The sequence below is a fragment of the Amblyomma mixtum genome, chromosome 5 (genome assembly GCF_055824585.1).
Source record: "Amblyomma mixtum isolate Tamu chromosome 5, ASM5582458v1, whole genome shotgun sequence".
NCBI classification, from domain to species: domain Eukaryota; kingdom Metazoa; phylum Arthropoda; class Arachnida; order Ixodida; family Ixodidae; genus Amblyomma; species Amblyomma mixtum.
Genome location: NC_143016.1, coordinates 62,881,549 through 62,897,188, shown reverse-complemented (window position 1 = coordinate 62,897,188; position 15,640 = coordinate 62,881,549). Strand labels below are relative to the sequence as shown.

At 53.4% G+C, this 15,640-nt stretch overlaps 1 protein-coding gene across 11 annotated transcripts in view; it reads left to right on the top strand.

Moving 5' to 3' along the window:
• The window catches only part of dlg1 (MAGUK family member discs large 1), a 559,794-nt gene that overhangs the window by 46,931 nt on the left and 497,223 nt on the right, over positions 1–15,640 (top strand). The window contains exon 1 of one of the 11 annotated variants that reach the window (XM_089544716.1): positions 1,539–5,099. The exons of 9 other annotated variants lie outside the window; for them this stretch is intronic. In XM_089544716.1, the coding sequence (XP_089400842.1) occupies positions 4,863–5,099 (237 nt within the window). In that variant the 5' untranslated portion in view covers positions 1,539–4,862. Of the gene's footprint in view, positions 1–1,538; positions 5,100–15,640 lie in introns of those variants that run through there. One more of the 11 variants, XM_089544719.1, reaches the window with a different exon arrangement.

Genomic DNA, 15,640 nt, shown 5'->3' with positions numbered 1-15,640 from the left:
TGACATATTTCAAGACAATAAAAATGCCTTTACTAGGAGGTGCGATCTTGACCATCAGTTTGACGACAATCTGTTATCAAAGAACGAAGATTTGGCTGCGGTTCATTTGGATGTTCGATTTTATTTCACGCAAAGCTTATTCCTGTGAGTGGGAAGAGAAACTGGGTCATATCGTTTGCATGCGCTCTTGGAGAACTATTCTGGCGGTATGCGGCCGCCATAAAACGAAACGCAGTCATTGCGGAGTGTGGCATCTTTTCGGCGCAGTCTCTACACATTCTGTGGCTAGGTTAGCGGAAGTCATCCCAGCGGAAACTTATTACAAACAGAGGAATGACGAAAAACATCGTTGTGCTACCGGGCTTCGGAAGAGGTGACACTAATCGCACATGCAACTAGTGCCTTTTTGATGTTTTCATCCCGAAGCAAGCCTCTTTCTGTGTGATTTTAAACCACTCGGAAAGGTGCGTCACGACGTAGAACCTGTATGGGCCGATGAATGAATATCAGCGATTGTGGTGGTGAAAAACCTTTATTAGATTGTGTTTTCTCCAAGGGCATCTTGCATGAGGAACAGTTGCATGCAGTAGGGCTTTTCCTGTTTCCAGTGCCATCTGTTGGATTTCCTGCGAACATTCTTTGACTGGTCACTGGCCGCAGTTTTTAATTTCGCGTTTCTCCGGCGATCCTGGTGGCTCTGCCGAGCACAGCGTGTGTGCCTATTTATAGTGAACTGTCATGCATTTTGTATTACGATACTCAATTGTACACTGCATCGAATAGTGGAGAGATGGAGCCCGTTTGCTAGCAAGCTTCATTTCGTACAAATTTACGGTTCGCTCGCGCGTTTTCGTGGTAAAGGTTTTGCGATCGAGATTAGTCCTTGAGCTCTTCCTTAACCAGTGTTGAAACCTTGGTTCACAAGGGCGCGTTTGTATTTGTCGCCCTTCAGAATTCTGCCACTCATCGAGAGGTTCCGGGGAAACCCAGCAAAGAGTTTAATGTACAGAACGCGCACAGGGCGTTAAGCGAGACAGCGTGTGTGGTCTTTGTCAGGCACGATCAGATGCGTTATTCCCGTTACGTCGTGACTAACAGCAATTACGTGGAAGGCATGATGCACAGATAACAGCATCCAAGTCTCAGTTCCCCGATGGATCATTTTGAGGAGAAAGAGGAGAGAAAATTCCCACACCACTTTCCCGCGTATGAAGTAAGCAGTACCCACAGATCAGAATCAGCCAGACTGCGTTGTGCGAACTTCGGTGAGAGCGTTCGCTCGAGTCGGGTCTCTGCTATCGCGCCGGAACGAAAAGGTGGCGCGAACGTCCGAACTAGCGTGCCGCGCATGCACCCCGGCTGACCGCCCTTCCAGAGGGACTCATCTCCATCCTCTCCGGCCGGAGGAAGAGCGAAGGAGAGCGGGAGCATTCGGAGAGGGGGCCGGAGGTTGCTCGTGAGTATTTCCGGAAGCGCCCGTGGCCGTGGCGCGGGGCGCTGGCGTCGGCAGCGGCGCCCTGCCGCTGGCCGCGGGGCTCGAAGGCGGCCCGTGTTGCCCGGCGTGGCCGCATCGTGACGTACGACGACGGCGGCTCGGTGCGTCGTCGGCCGCCCGCTGCTGCAGGCTCTGTGCTGCGACGGGTGCGCGCGGCGGGAGTTGCTCGCGCGCGCTCCCTCTCTGTGCGGCGGCAACGGCGGCGCGAGCGAACGAACGAACGAACACGCAGTGCCCGGGGCCCATCGCGGCGTGCGCCGCCGCGCGTCTCCTCCTCTTGTTGCTTCTGCTGCCAGGAAGTGATTGCTCGGTGGTGCGCGTGTTTACCTCCGCCGGAAGGGAGGAGAAGGGGCGGTGTGCGGCCCTCGTCGTCGCCCCGTGAAACCCTTCCGTCGCGTGCGGTGTCGTGAAGAGGACGCCGAGGAGTCATCGCTTCGGCTTCGATTGGGACTCGGGAACCGCAGGAGCAGCAGCTGTTGTCGCTCGCGAGGAAGGCCGCACACGTGGTTCCGCGGGGTGCCTCGGCCTGTTGTGCGTTTCTGTGCGTGATCGGCGGAGTGATCCAGCGCGTTGCCTGCCGACCGTGTCGCGACTGTGTGCGCGGACCGAGTTGCCATCTGGCCGTTCCTTTCGCCCGAAACACGGCAGAGCCGGCTTGCTTTCTTCGTAGTTGTCCCGTTCTCCCACAGAGTGGTTTCCAATTGGCCGTGTTTGACGCTTGGTTTCCCAGCGTTTAAGCCGAGTCCTGTGTTCTCTGCTCTTTGCCGGGCGAAAGCTGCCTTTGTGAGTCAGCGATTTCTCCGAGTCCCACGGTTTCGTCTTGCCCGGCAAACTCCGTGGCGAGTCAGCCTGTCTCGGTCCCTCGCGAGGTAGATCGGCGCTGACGTAGCCGCCGTTATAGGTGGTCCGCGGCGGCTCGAGAGCTGTCACTCTGTCGCCCTCCCGAAGCGTCCGACCTTCTTACCCCCGCGCTGTCTTGGCGCTCGCGCCTTCTGAGAAGCCCCCCGCCGCTCTCAGAGCTCGCTCCTATTTCGGACGACTTTGTTGTTGGCGTGCGGCGTGGCGTCGCCCTTCGTCGTCGCCGCTGTCCCGGGGAGGGCCCTAAAAATAAGGCACGCCGAGGACTCTCTGCCGTAATCTATTGTCTCGCCGCCGACGGCGACCGCGGCAGCTGCTACAGTGCTACTCCGGGAGCTTTCCTGCTCGCTCGTGTGCCGAAGGAGCGCCAGTCTCCTCGCTTCCCTCTCCCACTGGCCGCCGCTTATAGCCGGGGCCTATAGACTTCGTAACCCAGTTCAGTGACGGCTAATCGCAGCGTACTGCGCAGTCCCACCAAAGTCCGAGGGACATCTTAAAGCGCGGCCTCCGATTCCGCGCGGGAAGTACGTAATCGCGAATCCCCCGCTTGATCAATCAACGTTCTCTCATCCTCGCCGCTCCACTCTCTTTCGTCTCACAACAATATCACTGTTTGCCGTCTCCTATTCGCATCAAATCGTCGTGTTCTCTATTGGCCCCCGCAATCTTTGCTCGCATTGAATTCATCGCCGCTTCCGGTCTGGCCTCGCGGCGTTCGGGAGAGCGCGAGCGCTTTTTCGGGACCATTGGCTCCGGACAATTTCGGCCCCGGCAGTAATTAATCCACGGGGCCCCGCGAATTCCGCGCGGCAGAGCTTGCTATAGCTGCGCTGTTGGCCTGACGGCGTGTGCTCGTCGACCTATAGCTGCGGGGAGCGCCGCGTGCCCCGGGAAACGCGGCGACAGCGCGCTTTAATTAAATGCAAATTTGAGCCCCAGTTTGGGAGAAGCCCGTTGAGCTCTAGCCGTCGTATTGCAAGCGCCTGCCATGGGTTGTGCCGTGTCTGGCGCGGATTGAATCGTCCGGTTGCTTTTGAGAATTTCGTCGTCGCCGGCTGAGCTTGGGCTCGCCCGGAGCGAAGGGTAACTCTTTCGTTCTCTAGAGTTGCAGGCGGATTACGCCCTGTGCGTCCTTGCCGTTTTCCCTCTCGCGAGGCGTGTTACCGCTTCTTCTGTGAAGGCGACAATCGTGTACGGTAGCGCGCGTTCGTGGTGTAGGTGCGCGTTGTTTCTGTTCGACGCCGGCGCAGTGTTCCACTTTGAAGTTTGGGACGCCCTAACCACCGCAAGTCCTCCTCGCGTCGTGGGCCTTGGATGCCGCTATTTTTCTAGTTCTCTTTCGACCCTGCCGTCGCCGGTACTTTCAGCCACTCGTGAAGAGTTAGCGGGCAGAGCTTTCATCATTAGCGTGCACACGCGCGGTTAGCTTGACTCGCATTTTTCTATGGCCCTGCGGCTCGCCAGCTTCGGACAGATCCGTCGCAGTCGTCCTTCCTAGCTGCCTCTCAAGTCGACGCTTGTGCGAGCAGTACCCCTGCATGCTGACGCGTCTACCCTGACCATTGCAAGAGGTAAACGTCGTCTTGGACCCGCACTCTGGTCGCTTCTCCGGGTCCGTGTGTTTTTTCCATTATTCGCTGTTTGTTCGTATACCGAGCACCCGTGTATCCTCGTTGGACGGCATATATGGTTATTCTGCCGAAAGCGGCGCACCGCATGCTTTGGACGACGGTCTGCGATCCTTCCCACCCCTCGACGCCCGCCCAGGCCGCTCTCCGGTGGCGCCTTGCCGGCGCCCGTCATGTCAGCCAGGGAAGCAGCCGCACGAGTGGACGCAACGACGTGTTCGCACGGTGGCCCGCGCGGAGCTGACGGCGACTACGGGATTCTTGGAAGAAGGTCTTCCCCGTGCACGCACGGCTTAGCCTGAAGCGGAGAAGGGGGCTTGCGCAAGCGCGCCCTTTCGGCGCGTGTGTGTGACGGCGTGCTGCCGAGAGGAGCTTTCCCAACGCCGCTCCGGGAAAACAAAAAAGCAAAAGCGGCGAGAAGAGGCCGCATTTCCATCCGCTCGACTGGAAGGATACCTGTCAAAGAATCGCTTACCGTCCCGCCGAAAGCGGGGAACGTGAGCCGGCGGGTGTCTCGCGGGAGGAGACGTTTGAGGACGGGTGTTGCGTGGAAGGAAGAAATAGACGCCCCCCGAAGAGGGGAACCGCCGACAGCCTGCGTGCGACCGGATCCTTCGGGCCTGAGTGAGAGAAACAGAGTTGCTAAGTGCGCGCGCGAGCGCTTGCCTGCCTGCAGCAGTGTTGTTGTCGCTTCTCGAGCGGAAATGTGTTGGGCGGTTCGCTCGGCGACGAACAAGAGCCGGCCGAACGCAGAGTGAGGCGACGGCTGTGCGTGACACGCGGGTAAGGGCGCCGAGCAGTCTCTTTCCCGGGTCGGCCCCTTTCTCTGCTCCCGCGTGACGGGGCTGTTGTAGACAGCGCGGGCCCGTACAGTCGCCATCATGATCGACTGGGTGTCCATCGTGCGCCACTCTCGGCGGCGCTTCTCCAACTACATGTACGCCATGCCGAGCAAGGTCCGGCGGCGCCGCAAGCACCAGATGCGCGCCCAGCAGCGGCTGCTGCAGCAGCAGCAGCAGCGCTACGACGACGAGAACCGCGGCTACCAGGCGGTCGAGCCGCCGCCCAGGGCGCGCTTCTCCTGCTCCTGCTGCATCCCGTCGCGCAAGAGCCGCCGGGTGAGTGCCCTCCCCCTCTCCCCCTTTGATGGGAGCCGTAACCTGAACAGGCCGCTGTGTCAGTATAGTCTCCCTGGTTTCGCGTCGTCGTCCCGTCGGCATTCCGCACGTCAGAGTCAGAAGGTGGACAGCTGTGTCCAGCTTTCGTTGAAATTATATAGCCCAAGGGGTTTGCCTGTACACTGTGCAGTAGCACGCCTGGAGGTCTTAAGCTTCTGAGGGCTGAGGACGGAAGTTCCTATCATGTCCAACATTCTTGGAGAAAAATTTTGAATATTGGAAAATTGTAAGGTCCTGTTATGGCAGTAATGAAGGTTATTGTCCATTCTTCCGATGTGAAGCAAAATCTTTTATAGTTTTTCCCTCGCTCGCATCGAGCACTTAAGACAGCCATAGAAAATCAACGGGGTACGTTTTTGGCAAAAATATCAATAGGAAAAAAAAATGTAAGCCTGCCGGCCTGAGGTCTGCGGATATATTGATTGTTATAGTGAAATCTTACAGTATATGAAAAAATTGCGTTCGTAAACTTTTCGCCGTTGAAAAATGGTTTTGTCCAGAATTGTTCGGTATGAATCTTCGAGATATTTGTAACGCTGACGATGCAAAACGGCTCTCATCACATGGTCCAGAAGCCAACCCAGTGGGCTGTATATTTTTGCCAAAGGCTGTACAGTCAGGCCGGAATGAAACGCGAACACGCATATGTCATACATTTCTGCTTTGCAGCGAGATATTTCTTTACCACCTATTTTCGATTATGCATTTCAGTAGGCCCTTTACCCAGACACATGAATCAGGCTAGTTGTACACTTCAGCTGAAGGTAGGCAGGTAAAATATTTTGTTTTCTTGACATGCTCTGTTCGCGTTTCATTCCGGCCTGACTGTACATATGTAAGAAACTGCTGGCTGAGGGGCATGGTTACTGTACCGTTATCCACCTTCCGGAGGAGGCCAGATTGAGCATCCGAATTATAACTGAAGGCACTAACCCGAACCGTGATGCAAGGTGCACATCTCCTCAGCCATGAATAATCCGCCCAATCACTCATAGCTGACTGCGCCTATGTGTGTTTATTCAGTGGCTGTGGTAGTCGTGCGTGGCGTTGTCATTGTGGTAACCATTTCGCGAACCACGGAGCTCGGCTGCTGACCAGAAAGACTCGGGTTCGATCCCGGCCGAGGAGGCCGAATTTCGATGGAGGCGAAATTCTAGAGGCCCATGTACTGTGCGAAGTCAGTGCACGTGAAAGATACACAGGTGGTCGAAATTTCCGGAGCCCTTCACTACGGCGTCCCTCATAGCCTGAGTCGTTTTGGGACGTTACCCCCGTAAATCAAACCAAACCATTTCGCGAATCAGCTGGCGCTGTTCACTACTCGAATCCTGAGGGCTGGCGGCTGGGATTAAAAAGTAATGATAATATCCAGTAGCCGCTCGCCTTTCATGACGCCGTTGAGGTTTGTTCGCGAGCAGAGACGCCTTCCTTGCGGAGAAATTGGGACTTGGGAGTGAACCCCGCGACCCGTTTTAGATTACTGATTGGTGAGAACCAGTTCACCAGCGGCCTATGCGACTACCTCGCCGAAACTGGTCTCCACCCCTTCTTTTAACTTTCTATATCCTACATTCCACTCCCCCTTCCTCAACCTACTATGCCTTATGGCAGATTTCTCGAAAGAAAAAAATTATTGTGACACCTGTCTGCCATTTTTAGCTCTTTTCCATCTTAATAAGAGCCCCTCTTTCTGTGAAAGTAGCTGCCTTTACCGTAATTAGCGTGACGTGGTAATCCCTGTGTCTTGGCCAGCTTCAATTTGCCCTAAGGGTGTCTTTAAGCATCACGCGCTCGCACAGTGAGCCACCTCGCAAGACTCGTGACGCGAAATTCTCGCCGGTGGCAACGGTTGTCGCTGTATTCCTGGATTGGCGGAATCGCTCGCGAACCTCGTTTGTTTCGTAAGCTGTGCTCCAGCGCAACTCTACCTCATGTTGCTAATTAGCGTCCAATTAGTCCCAAATACGGGGCTCCTTTGATTGTGTCTTGTATCGAGCTCTTGCTTTGCGACGTTCCCAACTTTGCGGCGTCTCTTTCAAACGGCTCAGGTTATGCCGAACGCTCTTACCTTATAAAAACGAATGGTCGGTATACTTTCTGTGGACTTCTTATGTAGTACTTTACTGCCTTCCTATTGATATTTCCTTATGTCTATTCATAGTCACTAGACTGTTTATGGACAAAAGTCTACTAAAAGTGTATGACCATAAAAATAGACTCTTTGTAGACTGTCTGTAGACTGTTGCCAAAAGTCTTTGGACAGTCCATAGACTGTATAAAGAAATTTTTGTTAGGGTTGTGGCGAAAGTTGTAGAAGTAACAACCTGCGAACGAGGCCAGGGGTAGGAAACTTCAACTGTCCTGCAAATACAGACGTCAGCGCCAATTCCACCAACAGCGGCCGGAGGGAAGCCAACTAGAGTGTCGTATCGTCGTTATGACAACGGTATCCAGCAGAAGAAAAACTTTATCCCCGAGCGGGGTTCGAACTACCGCCGTCGAAAAAGAGCAGCTGGTTGCTCGGACAATTCAGCCACGGCCGCAGCCTTATCGCGCGTCGTGCGTGGGCAGGAATCATTGTTTTAAGCATCAGTTCACCTATAATCCCCAAGTGCGCTGATGTAGTTGAAACCGAAACTAAGCTGAGTTTCCTACCTCTGACGAGGCTACCTGACGGACCACCGCAAAAAGTGCATGGTATCAACCTTTCCGTGCATCCTGTTTGTATTCGTCAGTAACTGTGGCTGTGTTTAACGCATTCAGTGATGCAGTATTGGGCCTTCTTTTCGCGCCCTCTTATCTATTGATTTTCATTTTTGAAGTAGAGGTTTAGCTTAGTGCGCACCCGTTATCTTGTTCCAATCTGGGTGGTCTGTGACTGAAAATGTTTTACGAAGCGCACGCTGCGTACTTTCCGCCGAGCGTTCTTTTTATACACATGGACTCTTGTTTCTCCTATGACCCGATCGCGGCGAGGAGAAAACTCTTAAGTGACAGGGACACGCGAAGAAGCGCAAGGTGATAAATCCTCTGCAAGGAGTGAGACATTATTTGCTTGGGCTGTACTGATCTTTAGAGCCAGGAGGGCGGGCTGCGACCGTTATGAGACTCGAAGGGAAGGTTGCTGTGCGATGTCTTGATGGCACGGTAAGGAGCTCGACAAGGTTGTTGGGCACAGAGGTGGTGATTCTTTTTCTCCTTCTCCTCCCCTCTCCCTTGCTGTCATCCGTTCTGGCGACTCCGACCGCCTGCTGTTTCAATATAGACGTAAAAGCGCGCTGCGATGCTACATAAGACGAGACAGAGAGCGAGCCGTGCGTGACGGCAATTCTTTGGCGCCATAGCTCATGCGCGGAGCCAGACGCTGTTTAGGCGCGAAAACCATGGAGTGTATTTTAGCTACGCTTTCCAATGACAAGATGAAAAGGATAGAATCCCTTGTCCGTCTCTCTAAACCTAGATGCGGTTGCTGCGCTCGTTTCAGGCGGAGATATGGGTAGACAGGAGGCGCACTGTTGCCTTTTTTTTGGTCGGGCGCGATGGAAGCCCTTATTGCGTAGGACCGCGATGAAAAAGTGCCAGAATAATGTGAAGCTGCCATAAGCGACTCCGACAGAATAACTAGAGCTCGAAACACACATAAAACAAGATGAAGGGCATGGACGAACCGGTAGTGCTGGACGGGAGGTGCACATGGAACAGCGCCTGCAGTTGTGAACGGGACACTCTGGTGAACGTCCTTGCTGGGCACGTTGAGAATAACTATGTAGTTCACTAAAATTTTTCAACGGTTAAGAAGGAAAGCGAGGGGAATGGAGCTCGATGTACAGTCGGGAGCAGTGTAAGAGGGAACAAAGTTGGACACTAATTTATTGATTTCGCCCCAACTACATGACAGCCGCAGTTTCTTAGCGTTAAGGCTGCCGTTCTGCAGAAAATGCCGCGTAGCTCCGGCGGCTCAGGAAGTACCGCCCCCGGAGGTGGAGCCGGCGGAGGTGCGCCGACCTTCCAGCCTGCAAAAAGTGACGAGAGGAGATGGAAAGGCGAGAAGACACTGAAATTCAAATTTCGACTACAGATAACTCAGCTTCTACAAAGCGCATTAAAAAAGAATTCTCGCTGAACAATATTCGTGAAGCGGCGTGATTTAATGTCTCTCAGGCATACCGCAACTTTATTAGAGCCCATTTCAGAGTCCTTTTAAGGCGGAGCTTAAATGTCCCTTCCAGTTTTTGCTAGTTGGTTTTCTTCTTGGCGTGTAATATCCAAACGTCATCCTTGAATGTAGTGGAGAAATGGTAAAAAGAAATCGCAGTTTTATGCCAAAAAGTTTGTTCTCTATCAAATTACTCACGAAGGAACGTTACTAAAGATGACGATTGTGCTTATCGGACCTTGTTCATTTGCTAAGACATGGAAACTGGTGCTCCAAAAGCAGTAGGCAGGACGGAGGCAAAAAGGTTTCCATCTTAATGCAGCGCTATGTCGCGTGAAAACCGCTTTTTTTTTTCTCGTCATTCGTGTTTTTTGAACGTTGGGTATACACCGTATCCTAACCACCGAGCAAGCACCAACTCGCCCAGCTCTTTACTTCAGTTACGGGGCAAGCAGGTAAATGCGCCGCGGAGGAAGGAGGAAAAAAAAAAAAACTTTATCTAAGGCATGGAACTAAGGCCCAGTGAAGAAGAGCGCATGCTCCGCCTAAGCCCGCTGATCATCCGCCGCGCCCGAGTGAAGCCAAGCACTCCAGGAAGGAGGGGGAGGGTAAGGCATTTAAGGAGAGGTAACGGCAGTGTTACATGAGTAGAGAATGTGTTCGGTGCGTGCCTTGACGACTGGACAGTTTGGACACTGAGCTGTGTCGGGCCATCCGAAGTTGTTCAGCATTAGTGGGGCTTTGAAGACGAAGACACGTGCCAGGATCGCGCACGTGTCTCGATCGATTGATCGGACGCTTGCGCAGCGCATGCATGGCTGAAAAAGGGCTATTGCGAGTTTCCCAGGCAGCACATGTAATCGGCCCAATATTGGAAATGGATGGTTTTACTCGTATCCTTTATAGGACCGGCCTTTTGCCTATACATTTCCAGTATTGGGTCAAATTAGCTGTGCTGCAGGGTTTCTTCAGCGTGCTTAACTTCTACCCTGCAAAATAAAATGAATGAACACGCGTGTTCTTTGCACGACCGCTTCACGTAGTCAGGTTTTTCCTCGAATAACCCTTGTGGCGACCCTGTTCGAGGCATTCGAATTGGCTCAAACGACTTGTTAAACGGGCCAGCGAATGCGTAGCTGCCACGCGTGGTCGAGCTACCCGCCTGATCGCTAACCGAGCGTTTGGCGAATAAGAGGCTCGCTCGTCTTGACTGCTGCGCGCCTCGTTTGCCCACGGCGCTGGGAAGGAAGGTTTAATGAGATGCGTATCCTAAGGAGCTCAGGCCTGCTTGCAGATGCAGATCCCTCTAGCCGGGAAACAATCCCTGCTCGCGCTGCGCCTAACAAGCGCCCTGCGCCGCCCAACTGGCACTTTGTCACGCTCGCGCTGCGAGTACGGCTGCGCGGAGCCGGAGGAACAAGAGCTGTAACGACGGCGTCGAATCGTTTCGGAAGGATCTGAGCGTGCGAAATCCGAACGGGTCGTTACTCGCTGGAAAAGCCGTTTGGCTCCGTAGTGACAGCAGTGTTCAAGTTTTGCTTGGAGAGCGAACTGCGCGTTTCGTCGGAACCACTTACGTTGTTTTGTTCTCTGGTGCGAGTGACGAGTAGCGACGTGTGTGTAGTGTGAGAGAATTGTCGAGGAAGAAGATGACAAAATGGAACTCGGATTCAATTTAAACTCGAAGGCATCGTCCTGCGTAGGCGGTGAATGTCTTTTGCAAAGCCCCCTCCCCGACTGTGATTCTGTTACTCGCGGAATCGAAAGCACGGTCAGTTTGTCGGAAGCAGCTTAGTGCATCTCTGTCGCCAAGTTTTTTTGTTTTTTTCGGAGGCGAGTGCATAGAACTTAAACCTACTTTCGACAATCGTACTTATCGCTTCTTCAAACGAACTTTCATGAATTTTCATTTCCACACTACCTTGTGCTGAAGGCTGATGAAAAGTCAAGAAAAAAAAAAGAGAGAAAGATAGGTTTGGTTTGGTTTATGCGGTTTAACGTCCCTAAGGGACTCAGGCTATGAGACGCCATAGTGGAGGGCTCCGAATCATTTCGACCACCTGAGGTTCTTTAACGTGCATTGACATCGCACAGTGCACGGGCCTCTAACATTTCGCCTCCACTGAAATGCGACCGCAGCGGCCGGGATCGAACCTGCGCCTTTAGGGCAGCAGCCATGACCACTGAGAGCCACCGCGGAAAGAAAGAAAGAAAAAAAAAGGAAGGAAGGAAGGAAGGAAGGAAAAAAAAAACACCGCTGACGATACTTTAGTACCGTACGAGTTGCGTTGTGCCATGTCCCTACACGCGCGCTCACATCGGAGGGTTGGTGCGTGGGTCTGGTAGGAAGGCAGAGCTTTTGTGGTCTTAAGCCCGAATGTGCAGCGAACAAAGAGTAGACTGATCAAGATTAAGAATTAAAATGAAAATTGCCCGGCCTGTGTGCAGCGAACAGTTTTGTACTCTTCGCACTCATAGGCAGGTACGGCACTTTCTTCCCTTGTTTGTCTTTGCTTCCATCGCAGTACTTGTGTCGCCGAGTGCGCATTTTCTCTGTTTCGTCTTTTTTGACACGGGGCGTGTGTACGTGCTCCTGCTAAGCGCAGTGAAGTAATAATTCGCTGTGAAAAATGCTCTACAAGACTGGTTGTAAATGAAACTTATCTGTGACTGGATTTGTGCTCGCCACCGAGCCTGTTGGCGGCACACCTTTTTAGGGGCACTAAAAGTGAATCTGCATCCTTCGCTTGTAGCATGATCGGGTTAGCGGGCATGATGACAATGGCGAGGCATGATTGGAAACGTGAGGAGGCTGCCTGACTCCTGAACGCGGTAACAGTCACTGTTTTGTTTAGAGCCAAGGGGGTCGGTGGGGAAGGGGATAGGTCGGGCGAAAGGAAGCTCTTGCGTTAACGTACAGCTTTTGCCAAAAGTTTGGAGCCCAGGGGGTTTGCTTCTGAAGCACACTGTCTGGTTCGTAATGCATCTCCAGCGCTCCAAATTTGCTATTTCTAGTCCTGGCTCCTCCAGTGTTTAGGACTACCACGAATGTTACAGGAGTCCCACTGCGAGGCTTAGAAGCAAACCCCCTAGGCTCTAAACTTTTGACAAAGACTGTACAATCGTTGTCGAAAATATATAATGAGCTCAAGGAGGTTTGCTTCTAACCCGTTCATTAGGGCTCTTGCAGCACCTGGGGAAGGGTTAAATTTCGAAGGAGTCCAGAGGAGTTCCTCTCACCTTCAGACGATTTGAGCCGCCGCGGTGGCTCAGTGGCTATGGTGCTCGGCTGCTGACCCAAAAGACGCGGGTTCGATCCCGGCCGCGGCGGCTAGAATTTCTTTGGAGGAGAAATTCTAGAGGCCCGTGTACTGTGCGATGTCAGTGCACGTTAAAGAACCCCAGGTTGTCGAAATTTCCGGAGCCCTTCACTACGGCGTCTCTCATAGCCTTAGTCGCTTTGGGACGTTAAACCCCACAAAACCAAACAAAACCAAGACGATTTGGAACGCTGGCGATACTAACAAGTCACACAGCATTGTCGAGAAACAAACCCATTGGGCTTTGGCGCTAAATACCTTTCTACCATCTCTAACCTGCGGCACAAAGTCGCCCCGCTTGGCGTGTGTTTCCGTGGGGGCTTCGGCGGTGAACGTCGTTCACGAGGGCAGCGCCACCCCTCGTCGACAGAAGACGTCTGTCACTGCGGTGCTGCATGGGACGACCTCGGATGTGTGGCTTTTTCCTCTAGAATATGTGGATGCAGCAGTGTCGAACGGTGGCGTGGGAGTTGTGGGCATGCATGGCCCCACTCACCGATGACTGCGACCTCACTGTAGCCACGCGCAGCGTCATTTGAAAATGAATGTTGAGTAGCCGAGCGTTGTTCTTTGAGGTGCCGCACTTTTTCCTCCAGCCGTGTGGCGATGTTTTTACTGTTCTTGTGGATTTCTGGCACTTTCTCCCTCAGTGTTGAACTGCGTAAGCAATATTAAACTGCCGTTAGGCAAAAATGCCGGCGTATGTCTCTGCGTGGCCACCGTGTGAAGCCTCCGGCGCCTGCAGTGAGCCGAGCACGAGAACATTCTCCGGACTTTCGAGATGCGAGAAGGAAAATCTGTATCGCCGGAGGTTGAGAGTGGGCGCAGCGACGCCCCCAAGCGAGCGGCGAATGCGGATATGAAAAGTGGCGCCGAAAGCGAGCGCGCCTCAGCGGATCATGTGAGTTAGGCGAAATTTGTGCAGTGCAACAAATGTAAAAGCATAAAAATTAGATCATTAGCGAGCAATAAAGTCGGTTGGAATAAATGCAGCGGATGCAAAGCATAAAATCATTATCGAGCCATAAAAGCCAGCCGAAGTAAAGCGAAATTGATCGGCGCAGTTTTCAGGCATTGGGATGCGGCAAAAGAGAAACCAAATGGAAAAGCATCCTTCTACCGCAAATTCTGCTTACGCCGTTCATCGCATCTGACCATTTGAGTGTCTGACATTTTTTTTTTATTTTTTTAATAGTGGCATATTCTGTTTTAAACATCTTACGAATGTGGTGATTCTGTTTACGAAGTGTTGTTTTGCTGCTGTATAATGCGAGAGGGCCAAGGGCTCTCCCCTTGGCTCCTTTTCCGGTGCGCAGTGAGAAAAAAACAACAACAAAAGCAAAACAAAAGCAGGAGGTCTGCAAAGAGGAGGAAAACAGGGCGCATGAAACGTGCCGCTTCGGTAAATGCCTCTTCAGTGCGGGTCGGCTCGCCTTCACAGATGCTTATGAGCTGCGCAGCTATTGCGAACAGAAGGCGCGCGAAGCACAGTAAGGAAAAGAACGAAAAAAAAAATAAATAAACGCACGCTTCTTTATCGGAAAGGAAAAGAAGCCTCCAGAGCGGCCGCTAATGAGCGTGATAGAACGATGTGTGTGGAAAAGATCCCCCCCCCCTTTTTTTTTCTCCATCGAGCCTTCTCATCCTCTTTCCTCCTTTACCCTCGCCCTTGTGCGGTGTTGCTGCTCCCAATTAAACGATCAAATCGCGGAAAATCGTCGGAAAGGTGATGAATTGCTCGCGATCGAGAGCGCATTCTCGCGGCCTGCGTTCAGCGCTTGCGTGTGCGCGAGTGCGCGCCCTTGTCCCGCACCAAGCAGCCTGCTTATATAGTAATGTGCGTATGTACACGGTTGCGTGTGCACAGGCATGGGAGCGGTCCGACTCACCCCCCGCCGCGTCTGCTCTCCGGAAATGCACCCCTGGCCCTGCTCCTACCCTCCACCGGCCCCGCGTCGTCTCCTCTGAAGAGGCGGGCATTTAAGCGAGCGGGGCTAAACGACGCGTGATATTATATATGTACACCGGCGGAGGGGGGAATTTTTAGCCCGAGCGAGCGCGCACCCGCCATATGAAGGGAAATAAGGCGCGCAGGATATAGCGTCGCGCTCCCCCCCTTTACATTCCCTTCTTCTCTGCGCTCCCAGGGGGGAGGGGGGGCAGTTGTGACGGTAGTGGCGGTGAGGGGAAGGGGAGCGATCTCTGCGGCCGCGCTGGTGGCGGTTTATGCTGTATGTGGTGAACTGTGCGGGGATTGCGGAAGGGGCCGCCGCGAACCGTTTTACCTCCCTATTTCTTCCCGGCCGCCGCCCACCGCGTTCCTCTTTATCCCGCAAAATTGATTCTCCCCTGATTTGACCCGCGTAGAGGCATTGTTATTCTCTCGCGGGCGGGATGGGAGGAGGAGGGGGCGTGGTGCCTCCACCCTTTCTTTGCCTCCCCCATCTCCCGATGCTTCGATTATTTCGGAGCCCGAGAGTTTCTTCCTCCGTCCTCCTTCAGCTTTCCTTTCATTCTTCCACCAACCGCTTCCGACGAACCATTATTCGTTGATTATTGATACTTTCCTTACCCACCCTTCCCGGATCCTTTGGTTTTTCCACCGTATAACGGCCGATTTTCTTCCGCTGCCTCTCCGTCTCTCTTGCGCGGCCAGGCACGCCCGTGCAGCATCGAGCGCCGGTGCGTTTCATAACCGCGGCGGCGAGGAATTTTTCTTGCCGTTCGGGGATTTGATGAAGACCCGCGGCCGTCTAGGAATAAGCGCGCGGCTGGTTATTCCTTTTACACGCGGCGGCGCGCGCCCTCGGAGTGCGCGGCGCGTCGATCGATTGCTTCCGAAAAGTTATCCGCTATATACGAGAGCGCACGTTGTATCGTCGTCCCAGCCCTGCCCCGCAGGAGTGAATGCAAAGGAGAAGAAAGAGAGAGGACACAAAGCTGCGCGAACTGAAAGGGAGCGATGGAAATTTCAGTTTTGTCGCACTAACTCCCCCCCCCCCCCC